General features: G+C 36.2%; 1 protein-coding gene across 2 annotated transcripts in view; it reads left to right on the forward strand.

Annotated features, from left to right (window-relative positions):
- Positions 1-25119, forward strand: part of VPS13B (vacuolar protein sorting 13 homolog B) — a 699511-nt gene that overhangs the window by 271368 nt on the left and 403024 nt on the right. For both annotated transcript variants that reach the window (XM_045861171.1, XM_045861172.1), the window contains exon 22: positions 18195-18322. In XM_045861171.1, coding sequence (XP_045717127.1) covers positions 18195-18322 — 128 coding nt within the window. The remainder of the gene's footprint in view (positions 1-18194; positions 18323-25119) is intronic.

Raw genomic sequence — 25119 nt, forward strand, 5'->3', positions numbered from 1 at the left:
ATAGTGAAGAATTTTGCATTAGAGTTACCAACATGGGTATACTGGGAAATTCCTAACCATGTGATGAGCAGGGGTCTCTCTTGCTTGGGTATCACTTTGATGCTGCAACTAAGTTTTTCAATAAGACTCAGAAGTGAAACACTATACTATTGGCATTTTTTGTTTCTTGTTATATCCTTAAATATATCTCAGAGTCATTGATGTTTCTAATAAAAAATTACTAGTATGTTTTAGATATTTAAATTTTTTGTCAGGCATATGGAAATTTTATCTAATTTAGTTCTCAAAGAGAAGTATGAAAAATCCTGAAATTTTAAAAACCACTTTGTTTATATTGCAGATAATGAAGGTTTCAGACTACATTTTTCTTTCTTTGTTTTTTTAAGAATCTTTCTTTTGATGATGAATTTGAGTGATTAGGTAGAATATTTCTAATTGCATTTTTTTCTGACCTCATTTCAAAATGTTGTATTTTTAAACTAAGCAAGAGTTCATAATGTAGCTATAATATTTAAGAATGAGTTAAGTTTGGCTGAAAATATCAGAATATCCTCAGTAACAGTGGTTTAAACAAGATTGAATTTTATTTATCTCTCATTTGAAAGCTTGGGTAGGTACTCCAAGGTGTTAGAGGTTTCCAGTATCAGGTACTTCTGTATTCTACTAGGGGTGGCCTCAATTGCCAGACCTGCCTTGTTATTTACAATGGATGCTTCAGTGGTTTATTGTATCTGCATTTCAGTGAGCAAAAGAGAGTGAAGAAGGGGAACTCAATCTCCCTGTCTCTTTAAAAACTGTACAGAAGGGGTACACTCCACTTTGCTTGTATAGTCTTAGCCAGATGTGAGTGACATGATTACATTTAACTGCATAGACGTTTCAGGAATGTCGTTTGTGTTCTTTAAGGCTATATGCTTGGTCTTAACGTGTGGATTCTCAAAAAGAAAGGGAGGGTGGATATTAGAGGTGATATGGTGGTCTCTGCCACAGTAACTTAAAATGAAATGTCACGAGCGGAGTTTTAGAAGAAAGTTTGAAAATAAATATTTTCCTATTAGTGGTGATATCAGAAGACAAAGCTGATAAAAGTGTTTTCATGTCTGAGTTGTAACCTAGACTGTAAACAATGAGAGGTATAGGTCTGGGAGTCATCAGCATATGAATCATAGCAAAAGCCACAGACCCTGTGTGATCTTTCAGGGAAACCAAACACAGCAAGATGAAAAGAAAACCTGGTATAAATTCTGAGCAACTTGCTCATTAAAGGGTAAGGAGAAGAGCCAATGGAAGAAATGAGAAGCATCATTTGGAGAGGTACACAACAAAGGTGTGATGTGAGAGAGTGTGTGTGTGTGTGTGTGTGTGTGTGTGTGTGACATAACTGAAAAGAGTGTCAAGATGATGATGGTAGGTAACTGCATGATTTGTTGTAAGAGTCGTAAGAACAGTGAGGCCTAAAAAATTCAAGTGACCAAAGTCATTTGGCCAGAGGAGCTTTAGTTGTTAGGGAATGAATGAGAATTGAGCTCAAAGAGACAGCCTATGTAATACCACTCTTTCAAGAAATCTGACTCTACAGACTCTTGGGAGTGCCTACAGCTAGATAGAGGTGAAGAGGAGAGAAGGAAAAATTGGAGATGCAGTAAAGTTGGTGGTAATTTATAGAATGAGATCACAGATGAAGAGGAATATAAATAGATGTAGGTTTTAACAGTCAGGACAATTGCCTTTTCCTCTCAGTCAGAGGTAAGATAAGAATATGTATCATTATATGTCAATTTAGTTAATTTTCTCATTGCAAACAAATATATATGCAGGATAAGTATTGTTTTCCTTGCATTGTTTCAGAGAAAGTAAGAGGTTAGGGAATGTATAATTTTTGCCCCTGTTTCTCAGTGATAAGGAATATATTCTTTCTTAAAAAATAAGACATGACATTACAGTATACCTTTAATTTTTTAAAAAATATTTTATTGTTATTCTATTACAGTTGCCCCAATTTTTCCCCTTTGCCCCCTGCAGTTTTTTAAAAAATCAGTTTCATATGTTAGTCAAAATTTGAAATTTCTTCAAGTTTTTAAAAAATCGTCCTACCCATAGGAAGTAGTATATGAGGGTGGTTTCAATTTGCTCCTGATATTTTGCTCCTGACCTGTCAATATTTTGGGTATCTAAGTTTTAAGAATTATAAGTAAAATTGGGTCACAGCAACATAGTCATTCATCTAAAAGAGTTAAGCCATTCTTAATTTGATTATGCTTGCATGTTGAGTAAGTATATTCTTAATGTGAAATTAGTATTAATATACAAGAAATTTATTTTTGTGAATTTTTTTATATTAGAAGTTGCTCACCTTAGTCATATAGTTTAACATAAAGTTTCATTCTTATGTGATTAGATATTTAATTTCATTGGAAAATATTAAACCATGAGAGCAGACACCAGTGCATAATATGCAATTGATTTTATTCTGCCAGGAATAAAAAGTGGTTTAAATAATATATTCTTCTTTGAAAAGAAAAAAGGTTTAAAATGAAAACAAGTATATCCAATGAAGTATGTCTAAAATAAACAGCTTGCAAATATCATTTAGAAAGTAATCAGAGTAGTTAATGAAGATACAGAGTTATTGAATTGGTTTGTTTTCTTTTGCCCTGGCCAGGTGGATGAGGTGGTTGGAATGTCATCCCATGCACCAGAAGGTTGTGGGTTGGATTCCTGGTCAGGTTGCAGGTTTGATCCTGGTCAGGGAGTGTACAAGAGGCAACTGATTGATGTTTCTCTCTTTCTCCCTCTCTCTCCCTTCCTTTCTCAAATCAATAAACATATCTTAGGGTGAGGATTTTTTAAAAACTGTTCTTCCCCTTTTGTAGTTTTTAAGAAAAATTATTTTTATTTCTAACCCTAAAATTTATTGAAAAGTATAAGCACCCTCTAGAGCTTAAAATGATACTTAATAGTCAAATTATAAGTTGCTTTTATACTATTCTGGGCAATCAGAATAATTTATATTCAAACAACAATTCTAAGCTTTGTTTCCTAAAGGATTTCAACAGATCCGAGATGATTGTGTGATGTATCAGCCTTACTCTAGGTGGTTGTAGCCATAGACTAAAGTTTCTTAATGCTTAGATTTCTGTTCATGTTTCATGAAACATTCCTTGATTATTTGAATGATAATTTTTATACACATATCAGATAATTGTGCTACTCACTTGGTACTACCACATAGTGTTCTTTCTTACTGGTGTGCATATGAGGACACCTCAAGTAAATCCTCAGCTCACAAAGAAATATAATTTATACTGTTTTACGGTCTCCTAGTGTATTCAACAGAATATCTTACATTTAGTGTTTGTTGATTAATTTTAAGAATGTGTTCAGTTTGTTAAACAAACTAGGTTCATTGACTTTTAATTTTATTTATTTACTTCTATTTATTTATTTATTTTTATTGTGGTTCAAGTATAGTTGCCTGCATTTGCCCCCCACCGCTCCCCCAACTTTTTAATTTTAAATGTACTATAATTTGTATAATATGAGCATGATGTCTCTCCTTCTTGGAACCTTAAATGTCAAGTAATTACTTAATATTTAATATTGGATAATGGTGGGGGAGAGAACGGGGAAGGGTTTTTAGGAACATCTGTAAAGGACACATGGACGAAAAGCCAAAGGGTGGGAAGTGGGGATGGCTGGGGTGAGGGGAGTGGTGGTGGTGGTGGGGAAATGGAGACAACTGTACTTGAACAACAATAAAAAAAGTTAAAAATATTTTTAAATTATTTTCTTGCCTCATTTTTTATTTGTCAGAACTGTAAAGCAGATTTATTTATGCATGGTTTATTTTACCATGTTCAAGATTTACTCTAATTTTTTACTTTGAAAGTAGAATATAGACCACTGAATTTTGTCAGAGGAGATGACTTTAGAAGATAAATTTTTTTAATGTTGAGAAATTTTAAATTCTGCATGCTGTTGGAGTTATTTTACTTTGATTACTGTTATCACTACCTCATTCCTTCCCCTTTTACGTGTGCTGGCCCAGGCTTGTATCAAAATCAAACACAGGAGATGAAACAAACAAAAACCACTGTTTTGGTTTCCTTGGACACAGTGGAGGCAGGTTTACATTATATTAAAAGCATTACTAAATAGTTAGAATGAATTAAAACAATTACAGAGAACACAAATTATTTGAAAATAGTTCATTATTAGAGTAGTAATTTCAAACTTTTTTCTTAGTGAATTCCTACCAGTAAAAATTTTTGAACAATATATTATAAAGCGTGCCAGGTAATTTTAATTGAAATTAAATCTTATGATTCTGATACAGTAATATTATGTTAAATATTTAAAGTAGTTTAATGCTTTGTTGTGATAACTTTTAAAGGTTTAGTTTTCATTCAGTTTATTTTAGTAGTTGATTTTGAGTGGCTAACATAATTGAATAGGCACTTTGCTGATGTACATCGATGCAAGAGGGAAATGGGCATCATTGATGCACTCAGGGCATGTCTTTTTCAGTCCCATCCATTTTGCAAGGTGTTTGGTGACGTTAGGCTAGTAAATTTCCATCTTTCTTGTATAAATAAAATAGTCTTCCAAATTAATTGAAAGGTGTTGCCTTTTTCTTTTAAATACTTTTGTGGCATCTTTAATGCATATGTTTGGGTATGTGTTTCTTACAGTAATCTTTTTAAGAAAAATGTATTTATTGATTTGTGGGAGAAGGAAAGAGGGTGTGGGGGGGGAGAGAGAAAAGGAAGGAAGAAAGAAAAGGAAGAAAGAAAAGACAAACATCGATTTATTGTTCTATTTCTTGATGTATTCATTGGTCCATTCTTGTATGTGCCCTGACTGGGGATCGAATCTGCAGCCCTTGCATATTAAGACAATGCTCTAACCAACTGAGCTATATCAATCCAGAGCTACAGGAATCTCTTAAGACTATTTATCCAAATTGTGAAGATTAGTTTAAATGTGGATAATAAAATTTATAAATTCATTAAATCTGTATATTTAAATAGTTTCTAATAAGCCACTATTAAGTGGTGACAAATGAAAAAATGAAGAGACCTCACCATTTCCTTGTTACTGAATGTCTACTTTTCCTTTAATATGCTTAGCGTAGTGTTATTTGTGGCCTTACAACATGGGGACTCAGTGTCATTCTGCTTTACTAAAATTTAACAGTGTCTTTCTCATTTTTAGATAAAATTAAATATGAATAGATATTTTCATATTTTCTCCAAACAGCTCAATAATGATCTTGTACTTTCGTGTACCATACTGCATATCTGGAGGATACTCCTGTAATGAGTGTTATTATTTGGAAGTTTTAGGGTTACCTGGAGAAAGTCTCTCATATAGGTCCCAGGTTGGAGGTTCCCAAGAAGCCAAGTTAAGCTGAGAAAAGTATTGGCTAATGTAGGTCAAGAAATGTTCTGTGGCCAGAGAAAAGATTAGCAGAGTAAAAAAAAACCCAAAGGCATCTCCACATGTGCAGACCTAAGCAGGATTCATCTGGATAATGATCACTGACTATGGTAATGAAAGGAGTGAGAGCCTGGTCAGCTAAATGGGCCATGAGGTGCAGTGGTTCTGGAGGAGGTAATGAGTCTGGGAAACAGGGAGGTAAACCCGATGGTCTGCTGAAGCAGTTTAAAGCCTCTGCACCTCTGCAGGCTGTGTGGGTACAACTACTAACATATTGCCCAGTGTTTCCCCAGAATTAATAGGTGATTCTTTTATTAGGAAAGGCAAATTTCTATCTATCTATCTATCTATCTATCTATCTATCTATCTATCGAATTTGTTGGAATGGCATTGGTTAGGTTTTAGGTACACAGTTCTATAACACCTCATCTGTATATCGTATTCTTGTTTACCCCCTGGCATCAAGTCTTTCGTCACCATCTATCCTCCATTTACCCTCTAAATTAGAAAGGATTCTCTTACTAAAAGAGAGAAACTATATTCAGATGATTTAAATTAAAAAAAAGTCAGGAACATGTATTGATTCCCATAGCCAAAGTGGTAAAAAAGGCAAAGATAGATCTTTTGTTTGGAATGACCTAGAACCAGACTCCACACCATCAGGACTCCATCTTTTCATGTTGGCTTAATTTTCTCTTCCTGAACACGAATTTCTTGACCTGGCAGCATCCATAACTATGGCACTTCTGGACTCAAATGTGTAACTAACTGTGGTCAGTGAGAAACAGACCGGATCCAATACCTGTGGAAAACAAACACACCTGAGGAGGATTTTGTTTGACTTACCTTGGTTCATATGCACACCTCCTGGACGATCACTGGGGCCAGAGAAGTTAGGTACTATGATTGGCCCTGTAGCAGCCCAGGTTGGGTCATGCATCCATCCACCTCTGTGTTCAGGTGTATGAGATGTCATACCAGAAAATGTAGGGATAGCAGATACATGGCTCCTGGGGTAATTTCTGAGAGTCAGTCATCTCTGTCAGTTTATGCTTACTAATTATTCATTTAAAAATTAATCACAGAAGGTTTAAAATACATTTTGATTGTATAAATTGCAGTACTTAGACTAAGTCTCATTCAGCATTTCAGTTTTGATAGGAACAAGGTGAATGGGTTACGAAGGTGTTGTACACAAGAACTGGGGGAAGGGAGAAACTCTGGGGTTGAAAGACTTGGTATTTGTAAGACGGATTGCAGACTTTATCACAGGTTTTTGTTTCTTTATTAACCTATAGTTTGTTCAGGTGGGGGAAGGAATTAGGAGATGTTTTTGTTGTATACAGTTTTGAACAATACAATTTTGCTTAACACCGTTTATTAATTTTGTAACTTTTATTGTGAATATTTTTTCCCAGAGATTCATTGAGTTAACATAGGACTTAAACTGTCAGTTAATTTTAAAATTGTTTGAGAGCACATTGTGATGATAATACATACATTGAAAGAGTTTTGAATGTAGAGTTCTTCTAGTTCTTCTAGTTTTTACATGAACTGGCAAGAATTCAGCAAAAATTCAACCAAATTATTTTGTATGCAGTCTCCCCCGCCTCCCCTTTGTAGCAGTCAGAACAAGATTATAGTTTCCAGATGAAATTCTGAATGTCACATAGTGATGACATATATTTTCCTGGTTGGCTCAGCATGAGATGCAATTTTGCATGCCATGTCACGCTGACTTGCAGAATCCAAAAGCCATTATTTCCCAAGGGCCTTTCAGGAGTGATACTATCGAATGTAGTTTGTGTTTTGATGAAAAGTCTCAAGCATTATTGCAGTTTCTATGGCAAGTTGCTTAAAGCTTTATATATTATCTAAACTCCAGAAGTTTAAAAATAGTATTACTACAAAAATGTCACTTTTTCTTCAAGTTACTTAAGTTTATATTGCCAAGTAAAGTTGCAAATAAAATGATGATTAGTGTAAAATATAGACCAAGCATTAGGAAAATGTGGTAGAAAGACCAGTAGATAGGGGACCAAAAACCGTAGGTTTTGACCTTAGTCCCATATCTCAAACTACCCTCAAACAATCACATTTCCTTTATTTATAAAGTAAGAATAAGTATATTCAGTAATAGCTTACAGATTTAAGTCTTCTTACAAGTCTTAAATAAAGTAAGATATGTGAAAGTTGTATAGAATGATAAAACACAATTCAGATAGAAAGTAAAGATCACATTTTTTTATGTTTGCATTTTAAAAGGAAAAGTATAGGCTTCAAGCAAGATGAAGCTTATTTCATCTATTGACTTCTGACCCTGAAGTGTAATTTTATTTTATTTTTTCTCTGATCTTAATGGTTTTAAAGTTGCCCTAAAACCTAGTATTTCTATTCATGTCTTCTAACATTTATTCCACACTGATGATCTTCCTATTTTACATTTGTCTTAACTGACTTGCTTTGTTATGCAATCTTTTTTTTTTTTTAAGGTAGTTTCATATCCTATTGCCTGGACATCTCTGTTTAGATATCTTACCGGCCACACAAAGCCCAAAGTGTATGAAATTTGTGCAACTTTGTATCTCTCCCCACCACCACTCACTGTGTTACTTAAAGTTGAAACTGAGGATTTATTCTAAGTGTCTCCTTTTCCTGTCCCTTCTGTCTCTGTTACATCTTGAATCTTTTTGTTCCAGTCTGCTTGTGTGCACCAACCCTAGTCAGAGCCACACACTTTCTTGTGCAGGATAATGTAAAGCTGTCCTAACTAGTCTCACTGGTGTGGATTCCAAGTTATCTCATCATCTGATCTCAGTTACTCTAATTCACTTTCCAGATGCCAGCAAGTCATCTTATTAAAAATCTAAATTGGATCATTTTATTCCCTGTTTAAAACACTTCAGTGACTTTTTATTGCACTAAAAATCCAAACTCCCTAACATGGCCTATGTAGTTCGACCTGATCGGGTTTTTGTCAGGTTCTTCCATTCCATCCCTTGTCATTTGTTCTTACACTCACCCTCTTTTGTTTCTTCAGACACTCTGTGCTTTTTCTTGCCTGGGTTCTTTTACCTCTGCTTTTTCAACTGTTTCCATTGCTTTTTTCATAGCTGTGTATTTTTTACATTCTGAGTCTTAGTTTAAATGTTGTCCCTTCAGTAAAGAAACCTTCCCTCTTCAGCCTTTTTAAAATAGGTCTTTGCCACTCCCCCCAGATTCCCTACCTTAACACTACTGTTTTCTTCACTGTAACACTTATCACAGTTTTCCATTCTTTTTATGTTTCTTTATCTGGAATGTATATCAGGGACCATATCTGACTTGTGTAATTTTGTATTCCTAAACTCTCAAAAACTACTTCTGGCATTGAGCAAATATGTAGTAAATAGTTGTTGTATGAATGAATGAAACTTTTTTCCTTATTTTTATTTAAGGGCTTAACAGTCATATTTCTTAACCTGTTTTGCCCCCGGTCCTTTAATTGATTTAAATTGATGTCCTATAACTTTTTATCTGTTACCAGATTTCCTGGGATACTTTTAAAATATTTAGGGGAAGTTTGCAGCTTTTGGCACATTTTAAATTTGTGCACATAATCTTTAGGGTATTCTTGCCACCTCAGAAATTTTGGTATGTTTTTAAATGCTGAATTATGATGATAGTCCAGATACAACCATGATATTGAGGCAGAATTTTATCTTTAGTCATATATAACCATGAGTTCTTGCATTGTTCTTAACTCTGTGCTAAATGCTTTGGGAAATTGAAAATAGAGTATGACATGGCTTATGTGCTGATGAGCTTTAGGCCCTAGCTGGAGAAGAAAAAAATCTGTGTGCATTGTGGTAGCTTTATATAACTGAGGAAGGTTTAGGGAAAGGAGCTATATCTATAGACTTTAGGAATTAGAAAAATTTTCATTGAAGAGGTACAACTTGACGTAGATCTTAAATAGATAGGGATTGCAATAGTCAAAAAGAGCACTTCATTGGTGTGCAAACAGCTGGGGTTAAATAATGAATTGGAGTGAAGATTCTTTAGTGGAAATAGTGGAAAATAAAGTTGAACAGATTCAGAGAGGGCCTTGCAAACCTACCTTAGATGCTATTCTTTAATAGTATTCAATCGTGAAGAGGAGTCTGTAGGACAGATCTGAAGGGGAAAGACTCTTAGCAGAAATGTTGCTTACCCTAATGTATAGTGAAGAAGATTTCCAACATGTTCGCAGTCTTAGAGTTGGAGACAAAGTATTTATTTAGGTAAGTTTTGAAATGAAAATTGATCCTTTTCTTACATTTTGCAAGAGATATACTTATATTTCTTTTCAGTGATATCAAAAATCATTATTAGGAATTTGAATGAGTAATATCTTCTTTTCCATAGTTAAACATGTGTGGGTTAGAAGAGATTAGAAACTCATTATAAGGCAATGCTTCTATAGTTCATTGTATTTACTACATTATGATACAATTTTCTAAAATAGACCTGTGCTGCCTATCCATTTTGTGAGTATGTTACCCATCCATTTCCCTCATTTGGTGCATGCTCCTCAAGTGCATGGTCCCAGTCTTACACATCTTCCCCTCCCAGCTACCAGCATAAGTAGGCACTCAGTGCGGCTTTTGACTTGAACTAAGCAAGTTTTCTGTAGCTCAAAAGTCTTGGAAGAGGTCAGAATTTTCCTTTATCTTATTTTTCAAGTGTTTTTCAGGCCACAGCAACCAAATGGAAGAATAGCAATATAATGAGATTCACAAATCGGCATTTGTCTACTTTTATTCTTGCTGTGCTGAAATTCCCTAAATCCTTGTGAGATCTCTTAGAGACGTGAGGAAATTGGGAATTGAGAGAAAGGTGTCTTGTACATGATTCTTCTTCTGCTATGTGTTTTAACCCAGTATTTTTGCCAGTATTCTTACCTTCAGGGAACAGCCAGGAGGACAGGAGGGGCAGGCTGGGGCAGAGAGAGCACTGGGAAGAGGAATGGGAAGGGAAGTCAAACAGGCAATGGGGAAACCAGGTCCTCTAGGAGTGGATAAGCCACTGTGAAGGCTTTACTAGTAAAAATGAGGGAGCTGGGATGCCACAGAAGGGTTTTGATTAGAGGAAGGATATGCTCCCCTTTGGGCTATTTTAACATCACCCATCACTCTGGGTGCTGTGCTGACAGTGGACTAGAGGGAGAAAAGTATAGAAACAGGTGGTCTGGTCCCCATGTGGCTATTGCTATAGTGTATTCCTGTAATCCTGCTGAGTTGGACCAGGATAGTACCCCTAGAGGACATAAGGTCAAACTCATGATATATTTTGAGATAAAGCCAATAAAAGTATGCCAATTGTCTGTATGTTAGTGTGTGAGAGAGGGGGTGGGTCAGTGTTTTTCCTTCATGGAGAAGTTGGAATGTGGATTTGCTGTTCACTGAGACTTGAAGGAATATAAAAAGAAAGGTGTGGGGACAGGGAGAGACTCAAGAGTTTTGCTTTTAGCTCTGTTAAGTTTAGACAGATAAAAAGTCTGGAGTTTAGAGGCAGATCCAGATTCTCCCCTGGGAACTGTCACCATGTAGGGGATACTTAAACCCATGCCACTGAGTGAGGTCACCTAAGAAGAGGGTGTTTGTAGAGGAGAGAAGTGGCCCAGTGACTGAGTCCTTGGTCTTTCTAACATGTAGAGGTCTGAAAAATGAAGAACTAGCAGAAAAACCAACAAAGAGCTGCCAGTGACGTTGATGGGGAATGTAGGGACAGTAGTGTCCAGCAGGTAGTGAAGAAAATGATTGATCCTCAATAGGTCCTGTTAGTCATTGTTGTCCAGTGGCTCTAAAAAACAACCACAGAATCTCAGTGACTTGATACAATAGAATGCATTTCTTCGTCGAGGAAAATCCATTGTTGTTTCTTACTTCGGTAGTTCTCCTCCAAGCAGTGACTCAGGCATCTTACCATTAGTCAAACTGCTGGTCCTTTGGATGTCCTGCGTTTAGCCAGTAGCCAAACAAAGAGAAAAGTAAGGGAAGAAAGCACACCAGCTTTTACTTGCCTCCAAAGCTTTAGATGCATCACCTCACTTTAGGTTACATTTTATTATTGAGACTCATCCACAGTGGCTTGTCTAGCTGGGGACTGTACTGTTCAATAAGCATCTTTTCTCTGACACAGAGAATGATAGTGATCCAAGAGTGAAAATCTCTAGAGAAGGAAGGAGCGAGGGTGCTGACCTCAGCATCAGATAGATTACTCCAATAAGAGAGGGTGGTGGGTATGTGGTTGAATGACATGAAGTTCAAAGTGAGGCTTTTTGGAGCAAGGAAGTACAAAAGCAGATTCTCACTGGTAATGGGGACCAGGAAAGCCATTCACCCACTTTTAGTGCCAGCCTTATGCAGGGGAAGGGAGAGAAAACATCAGCTGCTGAAGAGGACTCCACTGAGAGCAGTGTCCTCGGATTTGTTAGAACAGTTGAAGAGTAAGTTTAGAGAAAAGTTTTAGGAAGGTCTAGGAGATGGTGCTGAAGATGTATCATGAGTTCTAGAGGGTGGAATAGAGGAGATTTCAATGTTGTGGAGTGAGAGCTGGGGTCTGGTGGGGGTGGTACGGATCTCTCTGATGGTGACGGTGATAAGAGTTTTTGGACTTCTCCTGGGGCTCATATGAAGAGATGAAGAGCATGAGGGTACAGTAGTGACCCTGGGGTTTGTCAGACTGGATTAGGTATCAGGGTTGTGAGTGTTGGGACCTGAAAGGATGTGGTCCTCCCACAATCCCTCAGTTGTAGTATTTATCCAGTCTTGTTTGTGTACCTGGCACGGACCTCAGTTCTGTAACTAGGTGTGCAAACTGTAACTTTATTTTTCCTGTAGAACTTCATTTATTTTGATCCTTTATTCTGCTGGGTTAGGAAGTAAAGTAATGCAGAGTCAGTTTGCGGTCCCCCAGAGTTGTGTTTCGTTTTCAAGGTGACAGTGCTGAGAAGACACCTTGACTCTGTTTTGGTTCCTCAGTTTCACTTCTCTTCAGGCAGTGGGAGAAACACCTTTAGACGTGGGGAGCATAGTTAGGCTCGCTTTCTCTCTGAGCACTTGAAACAAATTTAAAGGAATAAAAAGTGATACATTCAGTGAACACTTAAAATTATAGACTTAATGGATAACAAAATGACTGCAATTGTATATTCCAATTTAAAACACCAGACACAAGAATGATGAAGTCTGTTATTCAGACAGACCCACCGTGCAGAGGATGACCTTTCCTCACAGGGTCACTCAGACTGGGACTCTGTGGGCATGCCAGTTCTCCCAGTGTGCACACCTTTGGGGTGTGGGAAGAACCCAGAATATCTGGAGAAAATCCATGCGGACATGGGGAGAACATGGGAATGACTCACAGACAGTGGCCCCAGCTGGGAATTGACTTTTTTTCCTCATCAACCTTATAGGGCAGCAAATCAACATTATTTGAAGACCTGCTTTAATAAGCTTATATTTCCCCTCTAGATTGTAAGCTCTTGGAGGACAGGGTTTGTGTCCCATTTTCCAGCCCTCACTGTGGTACCCTGGTGTATAGCAAGTGAACATTGCGTAGCCCTGGCAGGGTAGCTTAGTTCCTTGGAGTGTTGTCCCAATGCACCAAGGTTGCGGGGTTTGATGCCTAGTCAGGTCACATAGAGAGTCAACCAATGCGTGCACATGAAGTGGAACAACAAATCAGTGTTTCTCCCCCCACCCCTTCCTTTTTCTCTCTAAAATCAGCCAGTAATTTTTTTATTTTCTGAGGAACAAGATTCCCTTCTCCTCCTCTCTTCCCTTTTTCTCTTATGCTTTCCAGAACATAAGAGCGTTCAAATTCTAGTAGCAATCTGATCATCCAAGGTTTTCTCATTCATTTTTATATAGTTACAAGAGTTCTAACAATAAAGACTAAAGTTCAAGTGGGAACTGATCTGCAGAAGTGGCAGCAGTGGGAAGTGCTTGTGAAGGGTGAGCATAAAATACTAACACCAATTTCATGCTACTGCATGAAAGTCAGTTTCATTATTTCAGAGTTGCACTTGACTAATTTGAGTTTTTATTGAACCTTAGCCTGAGTGTAAAATATGTGGAAAGCAATACCTGTCTGGTCAACAGTGGCAGCTATAAGAGAAAAGACTGCCTCTTCCAACCTAAAAATTCTTAATATTCCTCCAAGATCTTATATTATCTAGGAGGGCTTAGCTTATATTCTACCCTGTGCTGTTATTTCTGGTGGTGGCAGTGTTGCCTGTGGGTGTACACACACTAAGAAAGTATGGAGTTCAAACCTTTTGTTTGTGTTCTTTTTAATTTTGGAAATAAGTTCAGGGTAAAAGAATGTTAATGGTCTCATGGATCATTGTGATATAATTTGAAGGAGAGATGCTAGAGACATTCTTATCTTTGCTTTACTACTTACAGCAAGATGGTGTTACATAATGGTCTCTCAGTCCTTCCTTCCTCATCTTCCCCCGTTATTTCCCTCCTCTTTCTGTATTTCTTCTGTTTTACTTTCTTTAACAGAGACCTAAATCCCTGTCCCACTCCATGGTTTCCCAGTGAGATTTAGGCAGCCTTTAATGTTTATCTCCTGAAAGTACTGAATGAGAAAACTGAAACTTAAAGAGTCGAAGTGATTCTGAGATCATGCAATTTGAATTTGGTAGAATAAAAAGTAGTATCTAGGTTTCCTTGTTGCAAAACTTTATGAAAATATATTTATCCCACTGGTGCCTGAAATTTCACCACTAAAGACTTTTAAAAAAATCTAATGCCATATACCATTTATATATATATAATAGTATATTTTATATATATTTATATATTTATATATTTGTATATAAATATATAAATATATATTGTATAGTATATATAGTATATATACAATATATAGTATATAATATATAGTATATATAGTATATAGTATATATAGTATATATAGTATAATATATATATATATATATATATATAAATGACACTGTGTCTGTTTTTTTCACCATGGTATTCCCAGTTTCTAACATGAATCCCAAAACATAGTAGGTGTTTCTTAAGGAGTTTTTTTTTTTTTTAAGATTTTATTTATTTATTTTTAGAGAGGGAAGGGAGAAGGGAGGGAGATAGAGAGAGAGAGAAACATTAATGTGCGGTTGCTGGGGGTCATGGCCTGCAACCCAGGCATGTACCCTGACTGGGAATGGAACCTGCGACACTTTGGTTCACAGCCCACATTCAATCCACTGAGCTACACCAGCCAGGGCTTCCTTAAGGAGTTTTGAATGACTTTTTTGCATGTTAAAATTATGGGACATTTTAATTTCCTTCCTTCCTGCCTGCCTTTCATTATTTTTTGGTGAGCTGCATTTTCTGATTATTCACCCATTAATATATATATTATATATTATATGCAAATATACCTTGCATCGGTAAGGGAACATGTTAAGCCCATGAACAACTAACACTTTATCCTAGTCATTTATGATGCCTTTGTGGACGAGTTAAGGAAATGTGACACTAACTTACTGTTGTATCAAGGTCTGGTTTTTCTTCCCAGGGATTTACCCTTCTTCCTTTTTCGAATTCCTGCACAGAGACCTGGGAGGGAAGCCCTTCTAAGCCGCCCAGTGTTCATCACTCCGTCTTTAGCTTTCTGAACTTGTACTAAAACATCTCTATAACCCCTCTTCAGGTCCTCCTTAAGCATTTCTCTCTTTCCCAGGCTTGTAGTACTCCTGTCATTATCTCTTAGGAAGCTGTTCTTTTCCTCGTGGGCTTTCTTTGGTAGTCATCTTCTCTCCATTTATGACTGTTTGAAGGGTGCTGCCTCTCCAGGATGACCTATAACCTGCATTTGCAAGGTTTACTCTCAGGAGACTTTTTGTTTTAGTTTTTTCTTTTTAAAGCAATTCAGCTCTGTTTAAGACAACTACCCCCAGCACAGTCTTGCCTTGGCTGTGTGTACATGACTGGACAGCTTGATTTTCTGTGAACATGAAGGAAGAATAAAGGTTGGCGCATGTTTCTTCTTCGTGATTATTTAAAATTTCAAAAATGAAATTATAAATCATAAAAATTACATTTTTGACAAAAATGTCAAATAATATGCTACTAGAGAAAGGTTTCAAGGAGGTACACATGTGATATTTTTCTTTTTAAAAAATCTATCAATTGAATGATTCAACAATATTTAGTGAGCAAGGCACTATACTGTTTCAAGGTAGTACATTGTATGAATAGATAAAGGACACATGGATTGTTATTTTTGTGAAATGGATACATACCGTCTTAGTTTCAGCACTATATTGAATAAAGTAGATGAACACATAAATGGATTGTTAGGTATCTTATGGTTAAGGGAAAAATTGCCACAGTAATTTTTTATTGTTGCTCTTCTGTTAGAAGCCGCCCTCCCCTATTGACCTTTAACCGTGGCCGCTTATTGCTGCAGCAGGTAACTGTTCTGCCACTGCTTTCAGAAAGACAGATGTTCAAATGTTTAATATTATACCATGGAAAATTAAATGTTATCCAGAATTATGTCAGAGCTCTGTGAGATTGTAGAGGAAGGACCAGATCGAATCGGGGGAAATCCCTGACCGAGCCTCAGAGGAAATGGCAGGCAAGGCGCAACTGAAACAGTAGGTGGATTGTGCTGGAGAAGGAGGGCGACCCTTTCAGATCTGGTAAACTTCAAGTTCTTTTCTGTGCATCACAGTGAGTTTTTAATCATTATTCCCCATGTTTATCGTACTTCCATGAATTGTTTTTGTATACATTGTTATTTTTAAAGTGAATAATAATATTCCTGACATCATATATAAATATTATTACATTTTCACACTTAGATTAAATTGCTTTCACCATGCGAAACTCTAAGGCAAGTTGACTCCAAGTAAAGCACTTTCTCCAGAAATGATGATTGCCTCCTTGAATTATTATTTATTAGGTCATCGTATTAGAGACAACAGCGTTTACAATTAACATGCGGTTCTGTAGGTTAGTAGTGACTTTCAGTACTGCCTCATGGTAATATAGCATGTCAGAACTTACTGGCGATGTTAGCATTTATTAGATGGATTTATTTTTAAGTTGTAATTACAGTTTTATATAATACTGATACTCTTTATCAGATTTAAAATTTGATTAATGAGCAACTTCTGTGTACACCATTGATACTCATTGTTTCAAATAATTTTGAAGTTTGGTCTGTATTTTAAACATTTTTATAGTATTTACTATTAGAGCAATTTTAGATTTACAGCAAAATTAAGGGGAAGGAGCAGAGATTCCCCTTATGTGCCCTGCCCCCACAAGTGCATAGCCTCTCCAGTTAACATCCGCCACCAAAGTAGTACATTGTTATAAACTTATTACATATCGACAGGTAAGAATCACCCAAAGTCTGTAGTTCACACAAGGGCTCACTGGTGGTGTATATTCCATGGGTTTGGACAGACTTACGATGACAGATTCCACCATTGTAGAATCATACAGAGTAGTTCCACTGCCCTGAGAGTCCTCGCTGCTTCCTAACTGCTGGCAACCGTAGATCTTTTTCTGTCCCCACAGTTTTGCCTTTTCCACAGTGTCCTATAGTTGGAATTCTATTGTGTGCAGCCTTTTCAGACTGGCTTCTTTCACATGGTAATGTGCTTATACATACCCTCCTTGTGTTTTTGTGGCTTGATCGCTCACTTCTTTTAAGTGAGGAATAATATTCCATTTTCTGAGTGTAACAAACTTTATCAGTTCAACTACTGAAAAGCATCTTGGTTGCTACCAAGTTTTGGCAATTATCAATAAAGCTGCTATACACATTTGTGTGCTAGTTTTTGTGTGGGTGGTTTGCCTTTAAGTCAGTTATTTTAATTGGCAGAGTTCTGCAGTAAGTTTAGGTGACCATGTTCTTTTCATAACTAGTCCTGTACAGAAGAAAAGCGATGAAGTCCAAGTGAGTAGAAAGTAAATTAATGTGTGTTTTGTTTTTAAAATTATAATAGGTAGTTTATTGTTGTAAAACATTTAATTTTGAAGTACAGGGAGTAAAGACTTAAATACGCCCTCACCCATACCAGTCATAAGTTCCATTTTACCCTCCTTAGAGGTAACCACTGTAAAAGGTTTACATTATAAAAATTGTTGAAAGTCTCTCATTTCCTTATTTTAGATGGATAAAAATTTTAATAACAGAATAGAATATCACATTTTATTTTCTTACTATATAAATATACCTTTTATGTAATCATATGCTTCTTTTGGTTCTCATCAAAGTCTGTTTTTAGAATTGAGGGATTCTGTAAGTAAGCTTCTGTTATCAGAAAGATACATTTCCTAATAATTTGGGATTAATCAGGTACTTTTTAGTTGAATTTACATTTTCTTAAAGTGAAGTTTTTATTGATACACATTATACTGAGAAATGGGTTACAACTTCATTCACAAAGTTGAAGACATCAAAGCATTCAATAAACAAAATTACCATTGCTCCAAAAGCCCATCTTCCAACCACCAGCACCTGACAGACTCTCCAGCTCCCTCCTGACTTTAGCAGAGTCATTTTGTTGATTTTGAATCATTGCAAGCGTCATTAATTCCATCAATTAAAATGATCTGATATGATATTTTATAATCTCATATAGTTTTAATGTTAAGCAAGGATATATAGAATAACCTTGAAAATATTTTCTGTATATTTTTGTAAAGCTGTAAGGTTCATTTCCGTTAAATAACTAATATTCTTGTATTTAGAATCCAGACCATTGTCAGTCCCTGTGAAAGCCGTGCTGACGGCAGCTGAAGGCTGCAGAAGTCCTGAAGAAAGAATGAAAGAGTTTATTGGAGCGGTGTGGAATGCTGTAAAGAGTCTCACACTGCAGGTAAAGTAGGACGTAGGAATATCATGGTTTTAGCTGCTGTGACCCTTTCTAATTTTCAGTAAAAGTTTTCCTACTGGTAACACTTATGTAAACTATCTAATTTCCATAATTTAAATGAAAACTATTGGTGCACTTTGCATATTACTAACAAATTTATATAAAACACACATTACATGCTCTTTCTAATATAGCTATAAAAATGCACAAACTTTAAGATGTTCCTTGAATTAAAAATTTATTTATTCTACTTTTTACTTCTTTTAAGCATTATTTGAAAGATTTTAAATGCTCATTGTACAGATTACATTTATATCTCAGTATTGAGATAAAAATTTAGTTGGAATTAAATTAAAATATGGGGATTGATTTAGGGGACGGGAGAGGGTGGGGCTGGGATGGAATTGGAAAGGGAGAAAAAGCAGGAACTGTTACAGCATGAACAATAAAAATAAATAAAAAGTTTTTCTAAATATTTCCTTACCTAATCACAAATTAAATATGAAAATGATGATTTTAACTACTTATTTTATTATAAAATTATCTTCCCATTTATTTTTACTTTTAAGTACTCATAATTTAATCTTATTGAATTAACCTCTTTTTAGATCATGATTTGCCTGATGAAAATATACAATTAAATGCTTATTAAGTCTCTACAGGAATTAGGTAAAAGTAGCCCAACAGTTATACATTTTAAGCTTTTGCATAGAACTTTTCTCTTTGAATACAATATGAAAGATTGAGATCAAAGGCATCTTTACAGAACTTTATATGTACCAGACAGTAATATCTCTTAAGTACTGGGGCCTTCCAGTTATGTTTAAGATGTGGAAAATTGCAGAAAAAGTTGCTCACATTAAGCACAAGAGCAAGATCAATGATCTACAAAGTATACCATGGTGCTTCGCCCACAGAAACTTCAAGATAATATTGGGTTGGCCGCAAAGCTTGTTTGTTTTTACCATACAATACCTCCAGTAGTACTTAGTCATCTTTAACTGCATTCTAAACAATTTTGTTAGATTGTATTGTGATGGCTGTCTTATAGCATGCATTTATTTTTTTTAATTATATTTTATTAGACTATACAGTTGTCCTAATTTTTCCCCTTGGCTCCCCTCCACCCAGCAGCCCCATCCCTGGGGCGATCTCCACTCCATTGTTCGTGTCCATGGGTCATTTCGTATACTGTACTTGACATCCCCATAACTCTTCTGTAACAACCAATTTGTACTTCTTAATGTCCTAACCTCTACTTCTCTAAAACTCCCTCCCATCAGGCAACCATCAGAATGCTCTCTGTATCCATGGTTCTGTCTCTGTTCTTCTTGTTTCTTAGTTTGTTTTTTAGATTCATTTGTTGATAGATATGATTTATTGTCATTTTATTGTTCATAGTTTTGAACAACTTTGTTTTCTCAAATAAATGCCTTTATATTTCATATAATAATGGTTTGGTGATGATGAACTCCTTTAGTTTTTTTTCTTGCCTGGGAAACATTTTATCTGCCCTTCAATTCCAAATGATATCTTTTCTGTGTAGAACAATCTTGGCTGTAGGTCTCTGCTTTTCATGACTTTAAATATTTTTTGCCAGCTCCTTCTGGCCTGCAAAGTTTCTTTTGAGAAATCAGCAGGCAGCCTTATGGGAACTCCCCTGTAGGTAACTAACCACTTTTCTCTTGCTGCTTTTAAGATTCTCTCTTTATCTTTATCTTTACCATTTGGCATTTAAATTATGATGTGTCTTGGAGTGGGCATCTTTGCATCCATCTTTTTTGGAACTCTGTGCTTCCTGGACTTGCATGTTTATTTCTTTCACCAAATTAGGAAAGTTTTCTTTCATTATTTTTTCAAATATATTTCCAGTTTCTCTCTCTTTCTTTTCTTCTGGCACCCCTATTATGCAGATGTTGGAAAGCTTTAAGTTGTCCCAGAGGCTGCTTAACACTGTCCTCATATTTTGGGGTCCTTTTTTCTTCTTGTTGCTCTGATTGGTTGTTTTTTTCTTCCTTATGTTCCAAATCATTGATTTGATTTTCAGGTTCATCAACTTTATTGCTGTTTTCCTGTAAATTGTTCTTTATTTCATTTAGTGTATCCTTTGTTTCTGATGGGATCTTTTTTATATTGTTGAGGTCCTCAGTAAGTTCCTTGATCATCCTTATAACTCTACATCTGATAGATTGCTTATCTCCATTTTGTTTAGTTCTTTTTCTGGGGTTTTGATCTATTATTTCATTTGGGCCACTTTGTCCCCTCATTTTGGCATAGGGCCTCCCTATGTTTGTTTCTATATATAAGGTAGAGCTGCTATGACTTCTGTCTTGGTAGTGTGGCCTAATGTAGTAGGTGTTCCGTAGGGTCCAGTGGCATAGTCTCACCTATCACCCAAGCTAGGTACTCAAGGTGAGCCCTTTGTGTGGGTTGATTATACTCTTCTTTTATAGTTGAGCCTTGATTGCTGTTGTTAGTTCAATGGGAGGAATTTACCTGGGCCAGTCACCTGCAAGGACTTGCTATGACCACAGACCACCAATCTCAGCCATCCATGGAGGATCGGCTGTGCAGGGGTAGGGTGATGGTGCTCCAGTGTGGTCTGTAGTTGTCCACTGAGTGCGTAGGCTCTGGGGTTTTTTGAGTGGTGCAGGCCAAGGTCAGCTCCTACCTGTGTTCTACCCATGTTACTCACTCTGCATTAGCTATATTGCAATCTGAGCTGGCTGCTACTTGCACTGGACTTGGAGGTTCACAGAGTGAATCTAGGATGGCTGCTGGTAGTGCCTGGTCTAGGGCCACTTAGCAAGGGATATGGGGGCTGGGGGCTCACTGAGACCAGCTGTTGCTGGTCTGAGAGGATTTAGGAAGTTGTGAAGCATGTGCCAAGACCAGCCATTCATATGGAAAAGTCACTGTTAACCCCTTTGGTGGGCCCATAATTTGAGTGGGATGAAGTCTCAGGGGATCTCCAGTGTGGGGCAAAACAGTGTTAGCCAGATTGATGGAGTCTCAGATACGGCACCTGCTTGCTGGCTCTGTTAAGGGAGGGTTCAGAAAAAGGACAATGGCCTCTGCTCACCTTTCTGTCTGGGAAGAAAGCTGTCCCTCAGCTCTTGCCATGATACCAGACACTTTTGCTCCTCTTGCATGACACTGATGCCTTTCAAGGTACTACCCCAGTGCTGGAGCTCAGAAGGAGTAAGTTGGACTGTCTGTGTGTGGTGTTCTCTAAGAGGAACTGCTTGGGACTCCAGAAGTTTCTTCCACCAATTTAATCACCACTGGTTTTTGCAGCCAAATGTTATAGGGACTTAATCATCCTGGCATTGGAATCCTGTGCTGGAGGCCTGGTGTGGAGCTGGGACTCCTCACGCTTGAGATATCCCTCCTAAATTTTTATCCACCACACGTGGATGTGGGACCAGACCATTCCACATCTGCATCCCTTCTACCAGTCTGGATGGATGTGGTTTCTTTAATTCCGTAGTTGTCAGACTGCTATTCATCTTGAGTTCTGACAGTTCTGACTGATGGTTGTTCTATAGTTAGTTTAGTTTTGATGTGGTTGTGTGAGGAGGCATGCTGAATTCACCTGTGCTGCCATCTTGACCAGCTGATCATCAGTGTGCATTAAAAAAATAACCTTGCCAAACATGGTGAATCTTTGTATAGTCATTTTAATATTGAAGATGGAAATATTTTTTTCCAATATTTTTTTCCAATATTTTTCCAATATATTTTTCCAATATTTTGTTGCTTATTTTAGCAACATTTTTGGTGTATTATGCTTCATTATTTCAAGAAAGGTAAAAATGCAACAGAAACCCAGAAAAAGGTTTTCGGGTTTATGGAGAAGGTGCTATGACTGATTGAACGTGTCAAAAGTGGTTTGTGAAGTTTCGTGGTGAAGATGTCTATCTGCATGATGCTTGATGGTCCAGTACACCAGTTTAAGTTGATAGAGTTCAAATTGAGACATTAACTGAGAACAGTTATACCACGAGGGAGATAGCCAACATACTCAAAATTTTAAATTAATAAAATTATTGGTGAAATTGAAAAATGAGTATTGATCATTACAGAAAAGACCATATGGACTTTTTGGCCAACCCAATACAAATGTACTGCCTTTAGCTGCTACATTTCTGGTAATTTTTTGTGCAGCATAGAAAAATAATAAAGACAGACACATCATGCTTAACTATAATATATTCTGATTACCATCATGAAAACTTACCTAACCAGTGTTAGAACTGTATCTATAAATATCTCCAGTTGCCTAATACCAGTTTGTGAAATGTGATTATTTGAAATACTATTAATATAAGAGCCAATAAACTAGAAATTGGTGGTCCTTTTCAGCTTCTTTTCTGGGCATGTTGATTGTGAAAAAATTAAAAGAGTGAGAAGGAGAAAGTGTGTTTTCTCATTTTTTTTTTTTTGTTGCTAAAACTCTGTCTCGCTGGAAATGAGACCTTTTCACTGATGTCAGCTTTGTCTCACCAGTCTCAGCCAGCATGAAGCCTTTTACAGTTAATATATTCCTAATAGCAAGCTGTGTTGACTCCCCTGTTCTTTTCTAGAGTTTCCTTTGAAGCACTGGTGGCAGTAGACAGGACAGTTGAGACCTCATGAAAACAGGAAACGTAGTGCTTTTGCGTTGTCTGTGATTGTAGAAGCAGAGAATATGCAGTACTCTTACGATGTTGCTGAACATTTGTAGTCAATGTTAATTTCTTTCATTTATAATAAAATACTGCCTTCTTCTAGTCTTCTTCATTGTATATCACTCACTTATCCATGCCCTCCTTCATATTAAAACTTAACTAGACCATTTGTGTTTTGCTCCTGAATGCTTTTTATATTTATTCACTTAAATACATGTACTTTTTGTTTTGATAAAACTCTTCCTCTCAGGGAACACCCATAATTGATGGGAATGAGAATGGCACATGGGAATTCTGTGTCACTTATACTCTCTCACTTTGGTCAAACTCAGTCTGTATTCTTAGCTTACTCTAACCTGTAGTCACAAAAAATTATTTGAGAAGGGTTCTGTCTTATTTTTTGTGTTTCTAGTAATACCTTTAGTTGCTTTTCTAATTTCACTGATTTAATACATTCTGTTTCTATTTAAATCACCTATAAAATAAGTGTTTCTTTCTGATGAATGCTACCTGTCATCCTGTTGCATATTATTTTACTGATCTTCTAGAAAGTAATCTGTGGTGCATTAGCAGTCAGTAAAGGTAAATACCAAAATGATTAATAAGTAGTTGAGAAGATGAGTAACTACCAAGAGTGCATTCTCTACTATAATGATTATGTAAATAATAGTGAACTTATCTGATTATAGTTCAATATGAAGTTCTAAATTATGGTTTGACACAAATAATATTTTATGGAAAAAAAGAATAATCTAAATATGAGATCTCTATAGCAGTTTCCCTTGTATATCAGACGTTTCTTTAGCACTTTAAGCCAGCTGCCTTGAGGGGTTAGTGGTATTCTGGTTTCACTGAATTGTCACTCAGAACTGTGAAAGGAAAAGTATATTAGTCTTTTCTGCGACTCATTCAGTATGTAATATACCTTTACAGACAACACCCCTCTTGAATTTTGATGTCTAACCTGCTACACAAAATTTGCCTGTTTTTGACTTTTTTATCTACGGCCTTGTCTTCTAAGTAACACAGTTCCTTTCTTCTTTTGTTCAATTTTCCTTCTCTATTTTAATAAAAAGTTCTTTGATACCAAAATAAGCTTATATAGCATCATTCATTTTACATATGTATTCTAATATAGTGAGACTATAGCGGACCTCTTGGAGCTTTTCTTTTTAAAATTAATTGCCTTGTACTTTCTTCAGAGATAGCCCTGGAGTTTGTGAAGAAGGAGGAATATAATTTCAGGAATTGCCCCAAGGTCCTACTGCTCCTTAAATATCCTCCTTGGCTTTCTGAAATTCCATATATTCTTTCTTTTTTTCCGTTGTTTTTCTTTTTATTAAATTTATTGAGGCAACATTGGTTAATCAAATTATATAGGTTTCAAGTGTACAATTCTCTGATACTCCATCTGAATATTGCATTGTGTCTTTATTACCCAAAGTCAAATCTTCTTTTGTTACCATGTATTTGGCCTCTTTTAACCTTTATATAGATTTATAAAGATTTTAAAAGATTTATCTTTTCTGATAAATCTTGTATTTTCAAAAATCCCATTAAAATATATTTAACTAATAATCATAAGCATGTTAACTTTTTAATGCCCTAGTATAAACTTGTTTATTTTTAAAGACAGTTAGCTAGTCATACATTATGGAATGTATTTATTATTCTTTCATTTATTCTCACATTCAGCACTTAATTTTTATTATATGTCAAGCTATGTGCCAAGTAGATGAAAAAACATAGTAGTTCTCATGGTCTAGCATACGCAGAAAAAGCAGAGAGTCATTCTATGTATGGGGAGCATCTTGTGGGGAGTCTCTCTTCGAAGGGTCCATAGAAAACTCTAGGGTCCCAAGGAAAAATGGGAACATCAAGGTAAATATCATTTCCTGAAAGGATGCTTAGGGCGTATACTTCTGCTTCATGATGGATTTAGATACCATCCCAGAAAAGTGAGTATTTACTGATTTGTAGAATTAGGTGACACTATTACAATATCTATAACATAATAACTATCAAGAACATTAGTTGTTTGAAGTTTACTTTGGTCCTAAAAGTTGTTTCATAATGATATAAGTAGTTTTATTGAAAGTAAATTCATTTCCTATTATCTATTCCACAAAA

Source organism: Phyllostomus hastatus, unplaced genomic scaffold (assembly GCF_019186645.2).
Source record: "Phyllostomus hastatus isolate PE091 unplaced genomic scaffold, TTU_PhHast_1.1 phas_scaffold_21, whole genome shotgun sequence".
In the NCBI taxonomy this organism is placed as follows: domain Eukaryota; kingdom Metazoa; phylum Chordata; class Mammalia; order Chiroptera; family Phyllostomidae; genus Phyllostomus; species Phyllostomus hastatus.